The 17,648-nt window shown below is 35.3% G+C and overlaps 1 protein-coding gene across 1 annotated transcript; it reads left to right on the top strand.

Moving 5' to 3' along the window:
* Nucleotides 1-9,525: 9,525 nt before the first annotated feature.
* LOC107802012 (putative protein S-acyltransferase 16) lies at nt 9,526-13,675 on the top strand. Its single transcript, XM_016625446.2, has 7 exons — nt 9,526-9,942; nt 12,020-12,112; nt 12,196-12,297; nt 12,514-12,591; nt 12,671-12,769; nt 12,854-12,949; nt 13,143-13,675. Exons 1-7 carry the CDS (start codon nt 9,670-9,672, stop codon nt 13,254-13,256), a joined length of 855 nt encoding a protein of 284 aa, XP_016480932.1. The 5' UTR covers nt 9,526-9,669; the 3' UTR covers nt 13,257-13,675.
* Nucleotides 13,676-17,648: the final 3,973 nt, after the last annotated feature.

Raw genomic sequence — 17,648 nt, 5'->3', positions numbered from 1 at the left:
AGATTTCAAAAATACTACCAGTATAGAACATGTAATTAAGGCTAGGTTCAGAAAGTTTTCAAACTAAGGAGACAATCAGTAGTAATGCAGACAAGGCAAGGAGGATTAATTAAGGTAAGCAACTAATCAAATTAGGGGTCGAGATTCAGTAGCATAGAGTAGGACCAAATTCATAAAGCCCTAATTAAGGACACAACTTAGTAGAAAAAATAAGTATCATAGAAAAATAGGGTAAGGAAATAAGTCAGCCTAACAGACGGGGCAAAGCTTTTAAGGTTTTTGAAAGAAAATTTTCAATCGCCATCGATTAAGGAAACCAGACTTAATCAAAGGGAGTCATGACTCTACACTTTCATCATATTAATAGAGGAGGTCCACAGATGTAGCAAGAAAAATATATTTGAAGCATAGTCACAAAAAGAAGCAAAAGATGAACAAACAAAGTGAGTATAGTCATACAAAAGCGACATAAGTAGGCTAGGGATTCAGGAAAACATATTCGAAGCAGAGTAATCACAGGACTCACGTAAGCAGGCTAACACACAGACGCGATGTAAAGAAAGCATGTTAACACTCAGAAAAGCAAAGTAAGGAAAATTATAGAAACAAAGTAAATAAAATCTTTTAAAAAAGGACTTTTAACAGATTCAAGTTAAAAACAATAAGAGTACAAAATCGGTCAAAACAAACAAGGGAAAGGGTTTAATCATAACGAAATCAGTTAGAACATGCATAAAACAACTCCGAGAAACCCCAGTTTTAGAAAAGAATGACTAAAATCGAAATAGTTAGTTAAAACAGGAGATTTTTAGAGGAAAATGCTTAATAATACTTGAATCATCTCAAATCTATAAAGATCTGAGAAGAATCGAGCAGTAGCAAACTAGGGTTTCGGAAGATAGCAAAGATGAGGAAAAATCGGTTAAAAACTCATGGATATACCTAGATCTAAGACAGATCTAAAGAAAAGTGAAAACTCTCAAGAGTTAGGGTTTCAGCGAACCCAGAGAAGATGAGAAAACCTTAGAACATTACCGGTTTTAGCCGGAAAAGTCATGGATCTTACTCGAACAGCCATGGATGGCCGAAAAATGGATGAAAGACCATGGATAAGCTCTCAGAGAGTTTTGAACAAGATCTGGTCTAGATCTCTTCGATATCCTTCCATGAAATCACAAAAAACAAGAAACCAGGAGACGTAGGAGACAAGTATACGTCTCAAACAGCCATGTGAATCCATGGATCGAGTGAGGATCGAAGTGATTCGGGCTAGTTTTAGGTGGGAGGATGCTAGGGTTCAGTTTAGGTCTCAGAAAGAATTGGAGAGGAAAGGGGTTTCAGGGCGGCTGTTCGGTGAAAATGGCTTAGGGTTTCGGGGGTTAGGTTAGATAAAAGGAAGGTTTGTTTTGGACCGCTGTTTGGTGAAAAATGGCTTAGGGTTTCGGGGGTTAGGTTAGATAAAAAAGAAAGGTTTGTTTTGGACCGTTGATCTCTTGAGATCAACGGCCAAGATTGGTTCCGAGCTGGGTGGGTTATAAAAGTGGGTTAGGTTAATTGAGTCGGGGTTTTAATTGGTCTAGGGGTGTATTTGGTTATAATTGAAATACAAATGGGGCTATTATTTAAATAGCCAGTTTTTCCACTTTTTAATTTATTTAAAATAGTAGATAATTTCTAAAAAATAATTTTAAAAGTCTAAAATAATTTATAATACATAATTAGCAATTTAAAAATACAGGATCAAATTTTGTGCATATAAAACGTAATTAAATCTTAAAAAGGTCTAATATTGCAATTATGTGCAATTTAGCTTTAAAAATACTAAATGTAAGTAAAAATATATACAAAATTTACCTTAGCCATATTTTGGAATAAATATAGAAATCCAATAGATGAATTATCAAAACAATAATTTTGGAAATAATTATTGGGGATTTTATGGATAAAAAGGGAGAAAATAAATCAATTTAAAACCTTAAAATTATGGAAAAAATAATAAAAACCTTGGACATGCTTATATATGCATATATATGTTATTTTGAAGGTATTTTGCATATTGAAAATATATAAGGAAAAATTGGGTATCAACAGCTGCCCTTCTTTACTTGGGAAGGATGAAAGAGTTGTCGGGTAAAGATATGATGGCCAATTTTGATCGAGCGAAACGGTTTGAAGCGGTTTATGTCGCACCCTGGCTTTTGAGTTGCCTACATATCCCTGGTTTTACAGGAATCAGGCCGTATGTAGTTCAGGATCCACCGGCGGAGTATACCGATGAAGCAATTTCAAGAACGGACGCAACATCTTGGGCTAGGTGAGTGGATAGTTTACGGGAATGGTTAGGTTTGATATGGCTGAGGGAACTAGAGCGGGATCGCTCCTACTGGGGTAGCCGTTTCTTACCGTCTTACCTGCAAATAGAAGCAATACAAGCGTATACTGTGCATAAATTTAAACATGATGCAAATTCTCGTTGGACCATGAGTATTGTCTTCGGATGATGAGGATGACATCCTTAGACAATGATGTTCTAGGCCATGAAGCGTATGATGAAGGATTCGTAGGCCATGCAATGATGTTCTAGGACTATGAGGATGGTGCCTCTGAACCATGACGCCTTTGAATAATGATATGCATGAGATTGAAAGAGATCCTCAGGCCATGACATGGTATTCTCGGGCTATGAAGATGGTGCCTCCGAACGATGACGCCTTTGGATGAGTTGGCGATATTTCAGCCCATAAAGGATGCAGTAGTATGATGCAGGCAAGACAGAGCTTAGTATTACGAATTGAAAGGCAGAGCTTAGCCCGTAAGAGAAGCGACATAAATAGTGTTTGGGATAGCGCTTAGTTTCGAAGAAAAATGGAGGCAGAGCTTAGCCTCGAAAGTCAGAATGATAGCCTTATGCAAAGATGCAAATGAAGATGGAGGTAAAGCATAACCTCGGAAAGCAGAATGGTAGCCTTATGCAATGTAGATGCAAATGGAGACAGCATTTAGTCACGGAAGGTAGAATGGTAGCCTAATGCAAGTTGGAAGGCAGAATAGTAGCCTTATGCAATGCGGATACAGATCGAGATAGTGTTTAGTCTCGGAAGGCATAATGGTAGCCTTATGTAGATTGGAAGGCAGAATAGTAGTCTTATGCAATGCGGATGCAGATGGAGACAACATTTAGTCTCGGAAGGCAGAATGGTAGCCTTATGCAAGAATGCAGATGCAGATAGAGGTAGAGCTTAACCTCGGAAGGTAGAATGGTAGCCTTATGCAAGATATAAGATAACAACTGACAGTAGAGATTTCTTAGCTAATAGCAGATTACGACATTGTGATTACTGAGAGCATTGTGACATACGGGATATCACTGGTGTGTACTGATAGCAAATGTTGGTAAGTGCAACAGTTCTGAGAATCGTATTTTGGATAATGTTTGTCCCGTGGGCGTACAGTATGTCTAATGATTTCACCTAATGGCTAAAATATGACATAAGTATATAGTTAAGAAACAACTTTTAGACGAACCAACGACTGTGGCGTGGTTCAAAACATTGCAACCCCTCTTGCTACGGAATTTTGAGGGTCCTCCTCAAAATTCTGCCACAGTTAATGGGTTGATACTTCTGGCTGTTTCTTGAGACGGTCGACTGAAATTACTTCGGAATTTTGAGGGTCCTCCTCAAAATTCTGCCCCAGTTTCCAATTGCAGGGGAAAAAGAAATTTTTATTGAATTGTGACTGAACCCATAGGGCTGCCTACATATCCCCTCTGAAATGGGAATCAGGTCAGGCGTAGTTCAATTTACATCATATAAGGAAAGCATAAAGATTACACATAGTAACGCTTGACTGCATCTGAATTGATCGGCTTAGGCCAGACTTCTCCATCAATTTTTGCAAGTATGAGGGCTCCCCCTGTCCAAACCCGGTGAACCCTGTGTGGACCCTGCCAGTTGGGAGAGAACTTTCCTTTGGCTTCATCTTGATGCAGAAAAATTTTCTTTAACACCAGCTGCCCCGGTGTGAACTGTCTTGGCTTGACTCTCTTGTTGAAGGCTCTGGACATTCTGTTCTGGTAGAGTTGAACATGGCAAACTACATTCATTCTCTTTCTGTCTATAAGGGCTAGTTGCTCATAACGACTTTTTACCCACTCTGTGTCGTCGAGCTCAGCTTCTTGTATGATCCTTAGGAAAGGAATTTCTACCTCAGCGGGAATGAAAGCCTCTGTACCATAAACCAGCATATAGGGTTTGCCCCGGTAGATGTGTGGACTGTGGTGCGATACCCCAGTAAAGCAAATGATAACTTCTCGTGCCACTACTTATGCTTCTCTATCATTTTCCTTAATATCTTCTTGATATTCTTGTTGGCGGCTTCTACAGCTCCATTCATCTGAGGCCTGTAGGTTGTGGAATTCTTTTGTTTGATCTTGGAAGTTTCACACATAGATTTCATCAAGTCGTTGTTGAGGTTGGAGGCATAATCAGTAATGATTGACTCTGGAATCCCGAATCTACAAATGATGTGGTCGCGGACATAGTCTGCCACGACTTTCTTAGTCACTGCTCTGTAAGATGCTGCTTCGACCCATTTGGTGAAATAGTCTATGGCTACCAGGATAAACTTGTGTCCGTTGGAAGCAGCATACTCAATTGGTCCAATAACATCCATCCCCCAGGCGAGGAAATGGCCACGGTGAGCTTGCTGTGTTGAGCTCACTCGGAGGTACCTTTATCATGTCTGCATGTATCTAACAGCGGTGGCATTTTTGGACATACTGGATGCAGTCTGTTTCCATAGTCATCCAAAAGTAACCATCCCAGAGTATCTTCTTTGCTAAGATAAAACCATTCATATGTGGACCGCAGGTCCCATCATGAATTTCCTCTAGCAGCTTGGATGCTTCCTTTGCGTTGACACATCTTAATAATCCCAAATCAAGAGTCCTTCTATACAGAATTCCTCCGCTGTAAAAGAAGTTGTTGGACAATCTCCGAAGTGTGCGTTCGGAGTAGGATTTGCAATCTCTGGGTACTCTCCTTTTGCCAAATATTCCTTGATATCATAAAACCAAGGCTTTCCGTCTGCTTCTTCTTCAACATGGGCACAGTAAGCTGGATGATTATGGATTTTACATCTTGGTCTTGGATTTGAACGGTGGATATCAGATTTGGTGGGTGGTAGCATCTGATTTCGAGCCTCGAATAGCAGCTTCGTTTTGTGGATTATACTCTTTCTTCAATTGATTAGTTGTTGCTCTTATTGCTATTGTTGCTCCGTGTTTGGCACTTGTTGTGTAGCCAATTTGGAGTACTTTTGTAACCCTCTTATTGTTATAGTGGAGCTTTTTGGATCTTTGTGATCCCGTGATTTTTACCTTCGATTTGAAGAATTTTTCACGTTAAAATTTGGTGTTCTTTATCTTCTTTATTTTCGGGTTTGCCTCTTCCTGTTCATTAACACTTTCGCTGCATGAACTTTCAACTACATTCTTATAATTGTCACCATTGTAACTGTCAACTATTCACTTCGCCAAATTCTATGCCCTTTACAGTATTTTCCTTAAAATATTTGGAAATATATTTCAATTGAATGAAAAAAATGACAGAAAAATATCCTAGTAGATATCTTATTTAGTAAGATATTTTCAAGTTGATATGTCTTATGTTTTGAGCACATACGTTTGACATATTATTTGAATCTAAGATCCTTATTCAATATATTAAGAACATATTTTCTAATTCCCCACTTATCATTCTCCTCTTTAACTGTCCATAGCTACTCTATATATTTTAACTGGTAAGTTATCCCTTTTTTGTGATTCAGACTGCGAATTAGAATTATATTACGTGCCAAAAAAAAATGAAAAAGTAAAGTATGTCAATACTTGTTCTTTCAACTACATCTGAAATAAATTAAACAAGTTTTATTATAAAATAGTTGCTCGAAATTAACAGGTTAATTCTATTCATGTAGATTTGCTTGAGGCAGCAGGTTCTTTTCTAGCAAGTAAAGAATTTTATGCATATGCAATTTGAATGCGGACATGACATAATAGAATCCTTCCTTAAAGGCATCCCTGATGCGACTCGTGCTGTGACCGAACCACTATATTTAGTTTTAAAAATATCATATCGTGAGTGTTTTATAAGCTGACAACCTTCTACATAGTTTCTTCATATTGCCTTAATCGACAAGAGTTAATGTATGTTAATACATTAAATGTGCAAGTTGAAAATACCCTTTCTTATTAATTATTCTCGATTAAACTATAAAATAATTCAAAAACTAATTATCAATTTATCACCTATATGATCTTAAAATCACATACTTCACATCAATTACAACAACGAATTAAGCATATTATATATGCAACTCCTGAAAATATTTTAATAACAAAATAAAGGAAGTAAAAAATAAAAGTTGTCATTTCGAATCAATGGATCAACCTGAAACCTCATTCAAAGGAGGTTAGGAAGAAAAATTAAAAGAGAAACAACAGAAAAGATAAAATTTGGTCCGGGAAAGAACATGACTATAAGAGAGGTGAGAAATCAATGCGCAAAACAGGCGGGCAATATACAATATCTAAAAGGGGGTTATATACTAAAATTTTCAATCAGCAATCTTCACTCAAAAGAAATAAAAAATTTAAAAGAGCTACACCTCAATATTAGTAAAGAATCGACCTTCATCTTATTAATATAATAAATAAAGAAAAGAAATAAAAACACAGAGGCACTTCAAAAAACACAGTATTTAGAAAGCAGTAGCACACAACTTTATCATTATTGTGAAACACAGTTGCATTCGAAATCTATTTCTTCTTAATTCATTAAACTACCGATGTCAAGAGCACAATCTGTGATCGATTTCACCACCTTTAGAGCCCGTTTGGACATAAAAAAAAGTTCAATTTTTTTAGAAAAGTTTTCACTTTTTTTCGAAATCAGTGTTTGCCATAAAATTTTCAATTTTCACTTCAACATGAATTTTGAAATTTTTTAAGAATTTGAAAAACTCCAAAAAGTTGTTTTTCAAAATTTTCACTTAGATCGCTCACAAAACTTCAAAAACAACCCAAAATTATATTTATGTCCAAACACAACTCTAAGAGCCCATTTGGATATAAGAATTTTTTTTACTTTTTTAGAAATCAATGTTTGGCCATAAAATTTTCAATTTTCACTTGAAAATGAATTTTGAAATTTTTCGAAAATTTGAAAAACTCCAAAAAATTATTTTCCAAAATTTTCAGTCATATCACTCACAAAGATTCAAAAACAATCCAAAATTATATTCTTTCCAAACACAACTAATTTTCAAATATCATTTTCACTTGATTTTTTTTTTTTACTTTTTTTTGGAATTTTATAATTCTTATGTCCAAACACCCACTAATTTTCAAATACTATTTTCACTTTAAAGAATTTTTCACTTTTTTTTTTTGAATTTTACAATTCTTTATGTCCAAACGCCCACTTAGTCAAACTTCGATCTTATTTTACTTACTTAATAAGAAAAGTTAGTCCAAAATGCTTGAACAAATCCCTTTGCATCAGTCTAAGTATAAAGAGTGGAAAGAACTGAAAAGAAATAAAATTACAAGTAACCATAAAAATATTGGCAGATACCTCATCAATTCACTTATGTCTTCAACTATGGGTAAGAAGATGTTTACCATTAGAATACCACAGTGAAATAATTAGAAAACAAATAGAAGTAAAAATGAAAGACGATTAGACAAAGTAAAGGGGTGAGGAAGTTGGAAGACTTAGCTGTGGAGGATTCTAGATGAAGAATGTCAGAAAGGTTACGTGTTATGAGCAATAAAAATTTAATTTAGGTCAGCTGAAATTACAAATATACCCTTGGTCGACTAACTTCTCTTTTCTATATAATAAAAAATAAATAAATAAAATAATAATAATAATATAGCATAGATATAGATATATTAGATATATATATATATAACAAAAGCCTTCTTCTTAGCTCACAAATCATCTCCTGTGAAAAGTGTCACAATATCACGAGAGCTGAGAGAGAGATCGGATAAAGTGAAATGAAAATGAATTTATTAAATTAATGCAAAATTTGTTATTTCCTGGCTCCTGCTCAAGTCCTCAAATTCAGATGGGTGGAGCGTACGTACAATCCAGCAAGCAGAATTGCACAAACAAATTAAATAATTGACGTTGAAAATCAAATACAAAACAACGACGTAATACTGAACAAAAAACGACGTCCTCCAACCAACCTAACTAGCTCAACGAATTCGAAACGACACCGACTCAATTGGTACAATTAATTAATAGCTTAGGAGCACAGAAATTAGTAAGCTTTTGGACATAAAAGATGTGAGATTTGACCCCAAAATTTTTTTATGGAAGTTAAGTTGAAAAAATTGATACTTGAAAATTGAAATTGTATCTGAATATATATTTCATTTAAAAAAATATTACAGTTTTGTACGAGAAAAATATTGTTTACTTGAAAAAGAGGTAATCACTTTTTCAGATTTGAAACTCATCTTAAAAATTCAGTCAAATGTAAAATTAAACAATATTTTGAAGATAAGTATCGAAAAAAGGAAAAAAATATATGGACAAAATGGCCCTAAATATTATTAGGTATGTGTGAACAAAGCCCCACGTAAAAAGTGAAAAAGAAATATAAGTTACTTATAATGAGTTGGATACTCTTGGTGGTGTGAGGCTTTTTGGGAAAAACCGTGAGAGTTTGGCCCTAAGTGGACAATATCACACTATGTCGAGAGTACGTTTGAGTCGTTTTAACCCGACAACTGATATCAGATGTTCAAGACATGTTCATTTAGGTGAGTTTAGTTTTAGCAGTAACCTATTTGACGTTAATCATAATTTTTGTCCGAAAAATTTAACCAGAGAAAATTATTCACATAAATATGTCACTTAAAAACTAACTCTAGCTACTTAGCAAAATCAGTCAAATTATACTTAACATCTTCATCATTAATGAATAAAACTTAATTTCTTAAATTAATTAATTCATCTAGCATGTATAATTATTTTTTACACTTTAACGAATAAAACTTATTTAAGTAGTTATATCAAATAGAAGTACACGTTTATTCTTAAATAAAACGACAATGGACTTTGTTTAGAAGAATTTATGAAAATTGACTACGAAATTGGTCGATAGTAAAGTACATAGTATTATAGTTTGGTGAGAGAAAAATGTTGAAGTTAAACTCAACTAAAAGCCTAATAAAACAAAGCTCAACAAAAAAATTTATAACTCCCACATGTCATTGAAATTATGTTTATATATGTGTGTTAGGGGGAGGGGGGAGATTGAAAAATATTATTGCAATATAAATTAGTAATTGATTACACGTAAAGTGCACATATTATACAATAATAAAAATAGATAAAATATAGCTTATGAAACTTGGGTTTGAAGAATTTATTTAAAAAATAAAAACTATGGAATTGGTTGGTAGTAGTAAAATACTTCACAATTTCGCATAGTATTTGGTGGACGAAAGTGTTAAGAAGTTGGACCAACCGGACATCAAATTAAAGAAAGTTCGACCCAAACACCAAACAAGCCTCGCTCCCACTGTATCAACCAGATCCAACCCGCCGTTAAATTATCGCCCGGCGGTGATCGTTCTAACGTCGGGAAATGAAACGTGGCAGCAAATTCTCCTTCCACGTCATCGTCGTGATAGCCGCCATTGCATTCATCTACTTCTCAACGGTGTTCGTCTTCATTGATCAGTGGTTTGGGCTTTGGTCCTCCCCCGGTATGCTTAACGCCGTCTTCTTCACCGTTGTAGCTGCTATGTGCATTTCCAATTATGCCCTTGCTATTTACACGGATCCGGGTCACGTTCCCAGCTCATTTGTACCCGACATTGAAGACCCTGAGCACATCGTTCATGAGATCAAGCGCAAGGTTTTTTTCATTTCTTTCAGTTTTATTTTTATTTTCTGTTTAGACTTATTAGCTTTTATTTTCCAGTCCTGCCACTTTCTTAATTCTCATCTCATTCTATATATACTTGTATTAATAACATCAATTTGTATCTCTGTTCAGTGAAAAATGAAACCTTAAGAAATTATTTTGTAGTGTTTGGTTGGATTAGGGAAAAAGAGTAGGATAGTTCTGGTAAGGATCTAAGTTATATATACAGACAGTGTTAATTTATCGGATTATAGTAGGTTATGATTTATTCTAGGTTACCAATCAATACTTATTATATGATGTTACCTGCAATTACATGTTAATGACCTGATTATGCAAATATTTTTACACCATCAAAGTAAAGAACTTAATAAAAAAAGTTAGTATTGGCTATAAGATACTATAGTTTAGTGATGCCCATTCCAAAAAAAACATACTAATACTTATTGTGTAGTGGTATTTTCAATTATTAAAGAAATGTTTAGTGTTGAAGTCATTTTTACTGATTTATGAAATGAAAATGACTACAGGATGATAATTTACATGCCAGACTACTGACTAGTGACTACTAGAGCCTTTTTTGGATTTAGTGACTACTACTTCTTTGAGTCGTAAATCTGATGTGGTACTTCCTTCCTTACCTATATTAAAAATGCACAGGCCTTATCTGCATGGAAGTCTCCTTTCAATAATTGGAAAACTTGGGGAAAAACTAGCATTGTCCAAAAATCTTGCTATAGTGGATAACGTATGATTTCTGTAGCATATGCTAAGTAAAGGAGAGATCTTTGGTGTGCTAGTTTGGGTCTTCGCTGTGCTTGTTGCCAAAATTTAAGGTTGGGGAGATTAATTCCCCATGTATTAAGGAGCTTAGTTATTGAGCCTGGGACGGAAATATAACTGGCAAATACACAGAGTTAGAGGTTACTACGAGAAGCAGCACACACTAGTAGGAAAGATCTTTTTGGATGAAGTCTAAGATAGATTCTGCCTTAATACAGTTTCTTGTTACACCAAAGAACTAGCAAAACTATACTATTTTATCTTCTTGACTGAGTTAATCCTCCTCAAAACATCTCATATTCAGGGGCTACCTAAAAGCAAGTAGGATCTTTCTGGTGAAGTATGAAAACTGAAACAAATATATGTTGTCTGATGTGTAGATTGAAGTCTTAGTTTTACTTACATTCTATATCTACTATAATAGAATATACAGTATCTAAATCAGTTTGTGGATATAGTTTCGCCGAAGGGAATTCCCCTAACGAGGCTAATCTTGATCTATCCAAGTGGTATGTAGTTGATTATTAATTGCAAAGATGTGACGTACACTTTAAACATCCCACAATTGACCGTAGTTTTGTGTTGTTGTCCTTTCTGGTTGATTTTCAAAGTTCTTTATATGCACTGAGACGTGAACAAAATTACAAACAATATCTTCTTTGCTCCAAATATTAGCAAAGAATGAACTTCCGATAATTTCAAGGACTATTCTAGTTCTTCCATTTCGGATTAACCATTGCAAGTTTGTGTTCCATCTCTGTCGATGCTGAATATCTAGCTGGCTGACTGCATTTTAAAACACAGAGCATAGTCTATTAGTCTAAGACCGAACAATGCTCTATGGGTGTGGCCTGTGCATACTTCAAGTAGTGCTTGTGTTTTGGATATGCTAATAACTAATCATATTTTAATCATGATTAGCAAGAAAAGTAGTTGATTGATGCTCTAACAAATGATAGTTTTGTTAATTGTTCCATTTTCAGTGAAATTTTAAGGACCTGATAGTTATTCAACATTTCTAACATCTGGTAATCAATTAATCTTTTACAAGATCCCTACAATAATGTTATCAGAATATTAAACTATTTGCATAACCAAAAATAGTATTGCTAAATTACATATTTTGTTAACTGAGATTGATATTCTGCTTGAAAATTTTGCTTTAAAACAAAAGGTTGGAATGAAGCTCTCATTTGTGGCTCTGAAGTAATATTCTTTACTTGATAATATCAAGTTTGATTTCGAACTTTGTGGATGTAATTTCTCTCTGTGAACTAATCTGCAGGGTGGCGATTTGAGATACTGCCAAAAGTGTTCCCTTCATAAGCCTCCACGTGCTCATCATTGTCGTATATGTAATAGATGTGTACTACGAATGGTATGCGTAGTCTATGTTTCATTTATGTCTTTTCTTGAGATGTACTGGCTATTGAGTTAAAAGTGTTTCATGTTGAATATAAGGATCATCACTGCGTGTGGATGAATAATTGTGTGGGCCACGCGAACTACAAGATCTTCTTCATCTTTGTTATGTATGCTGCTGTTGCTTGCATATATTCCCTGGTAAGTTGGCATTTTGGCGCTCTTTATACGGTATATGATCTTGGGATGCTATGGTTGTCTTTTGTTTCTTACATACATTCTATCTTCTGTTGTTGCTGACATCTATTAATTCATTGCTTGTTATTATGTACATATGGCTGATCAGGCATAAATTGAAGATCTAGACACCTTTGTTTTCTCCCCCAACCTTTAACAAGCTTATTGTCATTTCTTCAGGTTTTGCTTGTTGGTAGCATAACTTTAGAGTCTCCAAAGGATGACGAGGAAAGTGAAGGCTCTTACAGAGTTGTATATGTAATTTCCCATGAATGATTTTTATTTCTTTAGTGATCTTCGTTTCCTCAATTTGATCAAGTTTTATCCCTGTTAATAGATCATTTCGGGGCTTATACTAGTCCCTCTAAGTTTGGCACTGAGCTTTTTTCTGGGTTGGCATTTTTACCTGATTTTGCAAAATAAGACAACAATTGAGGTATGTTAACTACATAGATTAGTCAATTCTTAACAGTGGCCTGTTATATTTACATGTATTAATAAGGTTATTCACACTCTGCAGTACCAAGAAGGCGTGAGAGCTATGTGTGTTGCTGAAAAGGGAGGTTATGTCTATTCACATCCGTATGATCTTGGTGCATATGAGAATTTGATATCAGTAAGAGATCATTCCTCTTTCTTTGTTTCTTTCCGCACGGTTCTTCTCTCTTCTCTCATGATAACCTTCAACTTTCCCTTTTTATCGTTAATATCAATCTTTCTTGTTTTGCTATAGAATATCAGTTGAGGTATACGTACTTTATTGCCTTGATATTTAACTTCTATCAAATTTGTTTTCCTCGGCAATTCAGGTTCTAGGTCCAAATGTCCTTTGCTGGCCATTCCCCTCCACAAGACATATTGGTTCTGGCCTTCGTTTCCGGACAGGATTTGATAACGTACCTGGGGCGGCAGCATCAAAATGAATGTTTCTGAAACATCCTGGGACAGTCGTTGAAGTGTTTAATTGCCAGAGGAGCATGGGGGAGCTGTGCAAGTCTAGCTTTACCTTGTAAAGTAGCTCTACTCTTCGTGTAAAGGAGCTAAGAAGAGCCAGGTTACGGATTGCTGAAAGATACAACACAGAAGCGGTTTTCAAGTTTTGTTTTCTGTTGATTCTGAGAGATCTTCGGTCCCCCATTGGCAGTCATACTGTAGTTGAAGGTAACGAGAGAACTGAAGCAATTGCACATAGGATACTGACATTTGTTCATAGTATGGGTTATAGTGCTCACTTAGTCGTGTACAAGACGAAGCTCTTTCTAAGTTAACTTAGAGCAATCTTATGTAGCTCAATTGTTGTAATACATGCAACTACGGCTAAGGTTAACAATTTTTTGAGCAATATCGTAGGACGGATTTTGTTTTCCTTTCCAGCATAATTGGGAATGGCATTGTGCCACTGATGAATAAAATCATTAAAATTTCATCGGGATATATTTTCATTGAAAATAATTTGTAGTACCTTAGGCGGATCCACGATTTAAATTTAATGGGTTCAACTTTTAAGATTTTAAGCATTGCACTCATTGTACTGTTAAAATTATGAGTTCAAATTTAATATTTGTTGAAATTTTAGTAGGTTTTTACATACAAAATCATAGTTCGTGTAAAAAATTATAAGTTTAGTTGAACCCGTAGCAAAATGCTACATTCGCCCCGGGGTAATACATGGGATATAAGCTATTTCACCTTTTGCTCGTGGGTTTTCCTCTCTTGTGGAGATTGAAAACAGTAACTATAGAAAGAAATTTTGATTATTGTAGCAAGCACAAGGATTAAAAGGAGAGGAAACTTAGAGAAGTAAGATGGCCTTGTAGTTACACAAGTTTGAATGAGAAAAGGTTAAGACCAATAGCAGCTTGGGAGAAACTTTACTATGATTTAAAAACAAAAAACAAAGTGAATATGCGTAAATAATTCGTTACTTTAACATTTATTAATCACAAACAGGAAATAAGAGTTTCTCTGGGAGCAGCAATTAATTTTCAAAAGCACAAGTCCCCTTTGTGTTCCTTTAATAAGCTCCGTTTGAAGTTTGAACATAGATATTTTATTTTAACTTTTTTTTTTTCGAAAAAAAAAATATTATTTGTTCATGGAACTTAATTAGTTTTTGAAGAAAAAAATTTTTGATTATTTTTTTCAAATTTCAAAAATGGCTTGGGCTAGTTTTTGGATGAAAATTCTCTTTCACTTATAAAACTTTAATTTTTTCCAAGTAAAATGCATGTCCAAATATAACTTCAACTTTCAAAAATTATTTTTCAAACAAGATTCTTTTTTTTTTTTAAGTTTCAACCAAATCTATATCCAAACCTAGCTTAGTTTAGAATTTTTGTCTAATAAATTGATTTTTCTATGAAAAGATTTTTATGTTTGGCATCAGAGCCAGCGGAGTCTAGTCCCTTGAAGTCAACGGGCTGACTAAGCTAAACTTGTACTATGAAATACACCCTTGTGGTTAGTCCTTCCACGGATACTGCGTATAGCCCCACGTATAATAGGAGCTAAATTTAGTGCACTAGGCTGCCTTTTAATAGTTCACTTAAAAATTTATACATTATCAGCTCACACTTAATAAGGAATCAACCTAATTTTCAAGATTATATATTTGGCGAAATACATAGTTTACTTATCCAACTTACACTCAAATCCCTGTTACACACCTGTTGACAACGGGTATAACTTTACACACCAAACCTTTCAAATGTGTGTCAGTTACACACTGCTTTTGACCAGCCTCTGGGACGTGTGAAACACGACCAATGCGGCGCATGAAAAGTTATTTTCTGCCTCACCTGACAACTTACAACGGCTAATTACTGGAATTGGGCCCATTTTTCTTAACCCTAACGCCCAATTCTTCATCTCCTTCTTATTAAGAGCAATCATTTTCATCTTCTTCATATTAAAAGGAGGCAAACAATTTCAGAAAAATCCAACCCCCACCTTCCCCTTCCACATCTAATATTTTGAAGCTGGTTATATTTGTTCAATTAAAGTGCAATACATTATTATTCTTCTGTCAATTCTCGTATTAGAGTTCATATTGAATAGAGAATTCGGGTCCATTTTGTCGATGTGGAGATGATGTTGAACTAGTAATTTCATGGAGCACAGACAATCCTGGTCGTCGATTCTACGGCTGTAAAAATTACAAGGTAACCTTAGATTGTTATAATCGTTATTTTAAGATTTTATAAGCTTCATCTCAAATTGTTTATGGATTTGCAGAAAGATAAGAAAACTGGTTGTAAGTATTTCGCATGGTTTGACCCCCCGACTCATGAACACTTGAAGTCGGTGATTTTGGGTCTGCTTAAGAAGAAGAATCAGCTTGAAGGGCATTTGCAGGAATCCAGAAAACAGAGGAACTGGAGGAGATTTTTTTTTTTCCTGATTTTAGGATTAATTTTCATTAAGGCCATTGTATTTGGTAGTTCTCAGCACTGCTATATAGTATAATGATATTCCCATGCATTGGGTCTTCATGTATTTAGCTCATTGAAGTTGTTGTCTATGAGGGTCACTCCCTATTTTATTAGAGATGTATTCAAGCTCTTGTGTTATATGCCTATTTAGGTAATTGAAGATTGTTAGTCTTGTCTTGTGTTATGTTCTTATTTAGCTTTGGTAACCAAACATGACTAATGCAAACTTTGTGTAACCAAAGGAAAGCAGTATAAAAAAGACCTAAATATACTTCATTCCACAAAATAGGTGCTCGTTAGTAGACACCAAAACTGATTAGCAACACTTTACAAAATATAGCACTTGGTTGACCATAGCAACACTTTACAAAACATAGCACTTTACTTGGTTGTCCATAGCAACACTTTACAAAACATAACACATTATTATCCATAGCAATATTTAACAAAACATAAAGCTTAAGCAACAACCAAAGTCTTCATTTCTTTTTCTACTTCTTCGTTGGTTGAGATGATGAACTAGCTTGACTAAGATTGTGTTGTGATGCTGCATTTCTTTGAAGTTGTCTTTGGCTTATGGCTTTTTTGCCCATCCACCTCAAGCTGCACTTCTTGGTTGGTAAGAACATTCCTCTGTTGAAGCTGTAGATCTCTTAGTCTTAGTTCTGATGCTAATGACCCTTGGATTTTGTCCTCCACTCTGCCAAAGTAAAGTATACTTAGTTACAACATTACATTTAATAGAAAGAAGATACACTAATTATACCTTTAGTTAGTTTGCTTACAGTAAAAGAAGTGAACTCATTCCTTGCTTGAAACAACCCAAAACCACTGCCTCTACCTCTTCCAACCCTTCTACCTGTTGCAGAAACACCTCTGCCTTTTGCTGATTGTGAACTAGATGCTGTAGTAGTACTAGTTCCTCTTGCTCTTCCTCTTCCTCTACCATTTCCAGCAGTAGCATTTCCAGTAGTGGCATTTCCAGCAGTAGCATTTCTAGCAGCAACAGATTTTTTACTGGGGCATCCCCTCTTGTTGTGTCCACACACACCACAAAGGGAACAAGTCATCTCTATACCTCTCCTTGAAAGCTTCCTAGATTTTGGATGTTCAGTTTCTTCTCTTTTCCTATTTTTTTTTGGTACGCCAGGCATGTTTCTAATAGGGGGAGGTTCAATCGGGGGGTGGCCTGAAGATGGCCATTGTTTCATACATGGCACAGGCTGGATAAAGGTTGAATAAGCCTTCAAGTAAGTGGACTTACGATACCAATGTGCAATGTGGTGAATAGGTTCCATGTCCTTGAAATGCATGCTAGCAATTGATTTTCTTGGAAGTAGGATCAAAGATCAATCTCTTCTTTTTCTTTTTTTCCTCCATTTTCTTTTTATGTTCTTCACCATCTTCACCTTCTACATCTGATGCAAAGATTTCAGCATCTGAAGAACCAAAGTATGGCTCATCAGTCCCAATTAGACCTTCATACCTATTTTACTTACTACCTGTTGTCACACCTCCTTTTTCACCCGCGCCACCCGCAAAATGGGCGCGGAGGGAGTTTTTTCAATTAAAGGACAATCGAAACGGGATTTGTTTATTTATTTCAGAGTCGCCACTTGGGAGATTTAGGGTGTCCCAAGTCACCAATTTAATCCCGAATCGAGGAAAAGAATGACTCTGTATTACAGTCCGCGAACCAGAAATCCGGATAAGGAATTCTGTTAACCCGGGAGAAGGTGTTAGGCATTCCCGAGTTCCGTGGTTCCAGCACGGTCGCTCAACTGTCATGTTCGGCTTAATTATCTAATTTTATATAGTTATGAACCTACGTGCAAATTTTAATTCTTTAATGCTTTTATCATTATTATTATTTTTATCGAGAAT

Source organism: Nicotiana tabacum, chromosome 5 (genome assembly GCF_000715075.1).
Source record: "Nicotiana tabacum cultivar K326 chromosome 5, ASM71507v2, whole genome shotgun sequence".
NCBI classification, from domain to species: Eukaryota; Viridiplantae; Streptophyta; class Magnoliopsida; order Solanales; family Solanaceae; genus Nicotiana; species Nicotiana tabacum.
The sequence above is the reverse complement of the archived record's forward strand: the minus strand, read 5'-3'. Positions and strand labels throughout refer to the sequence as shown.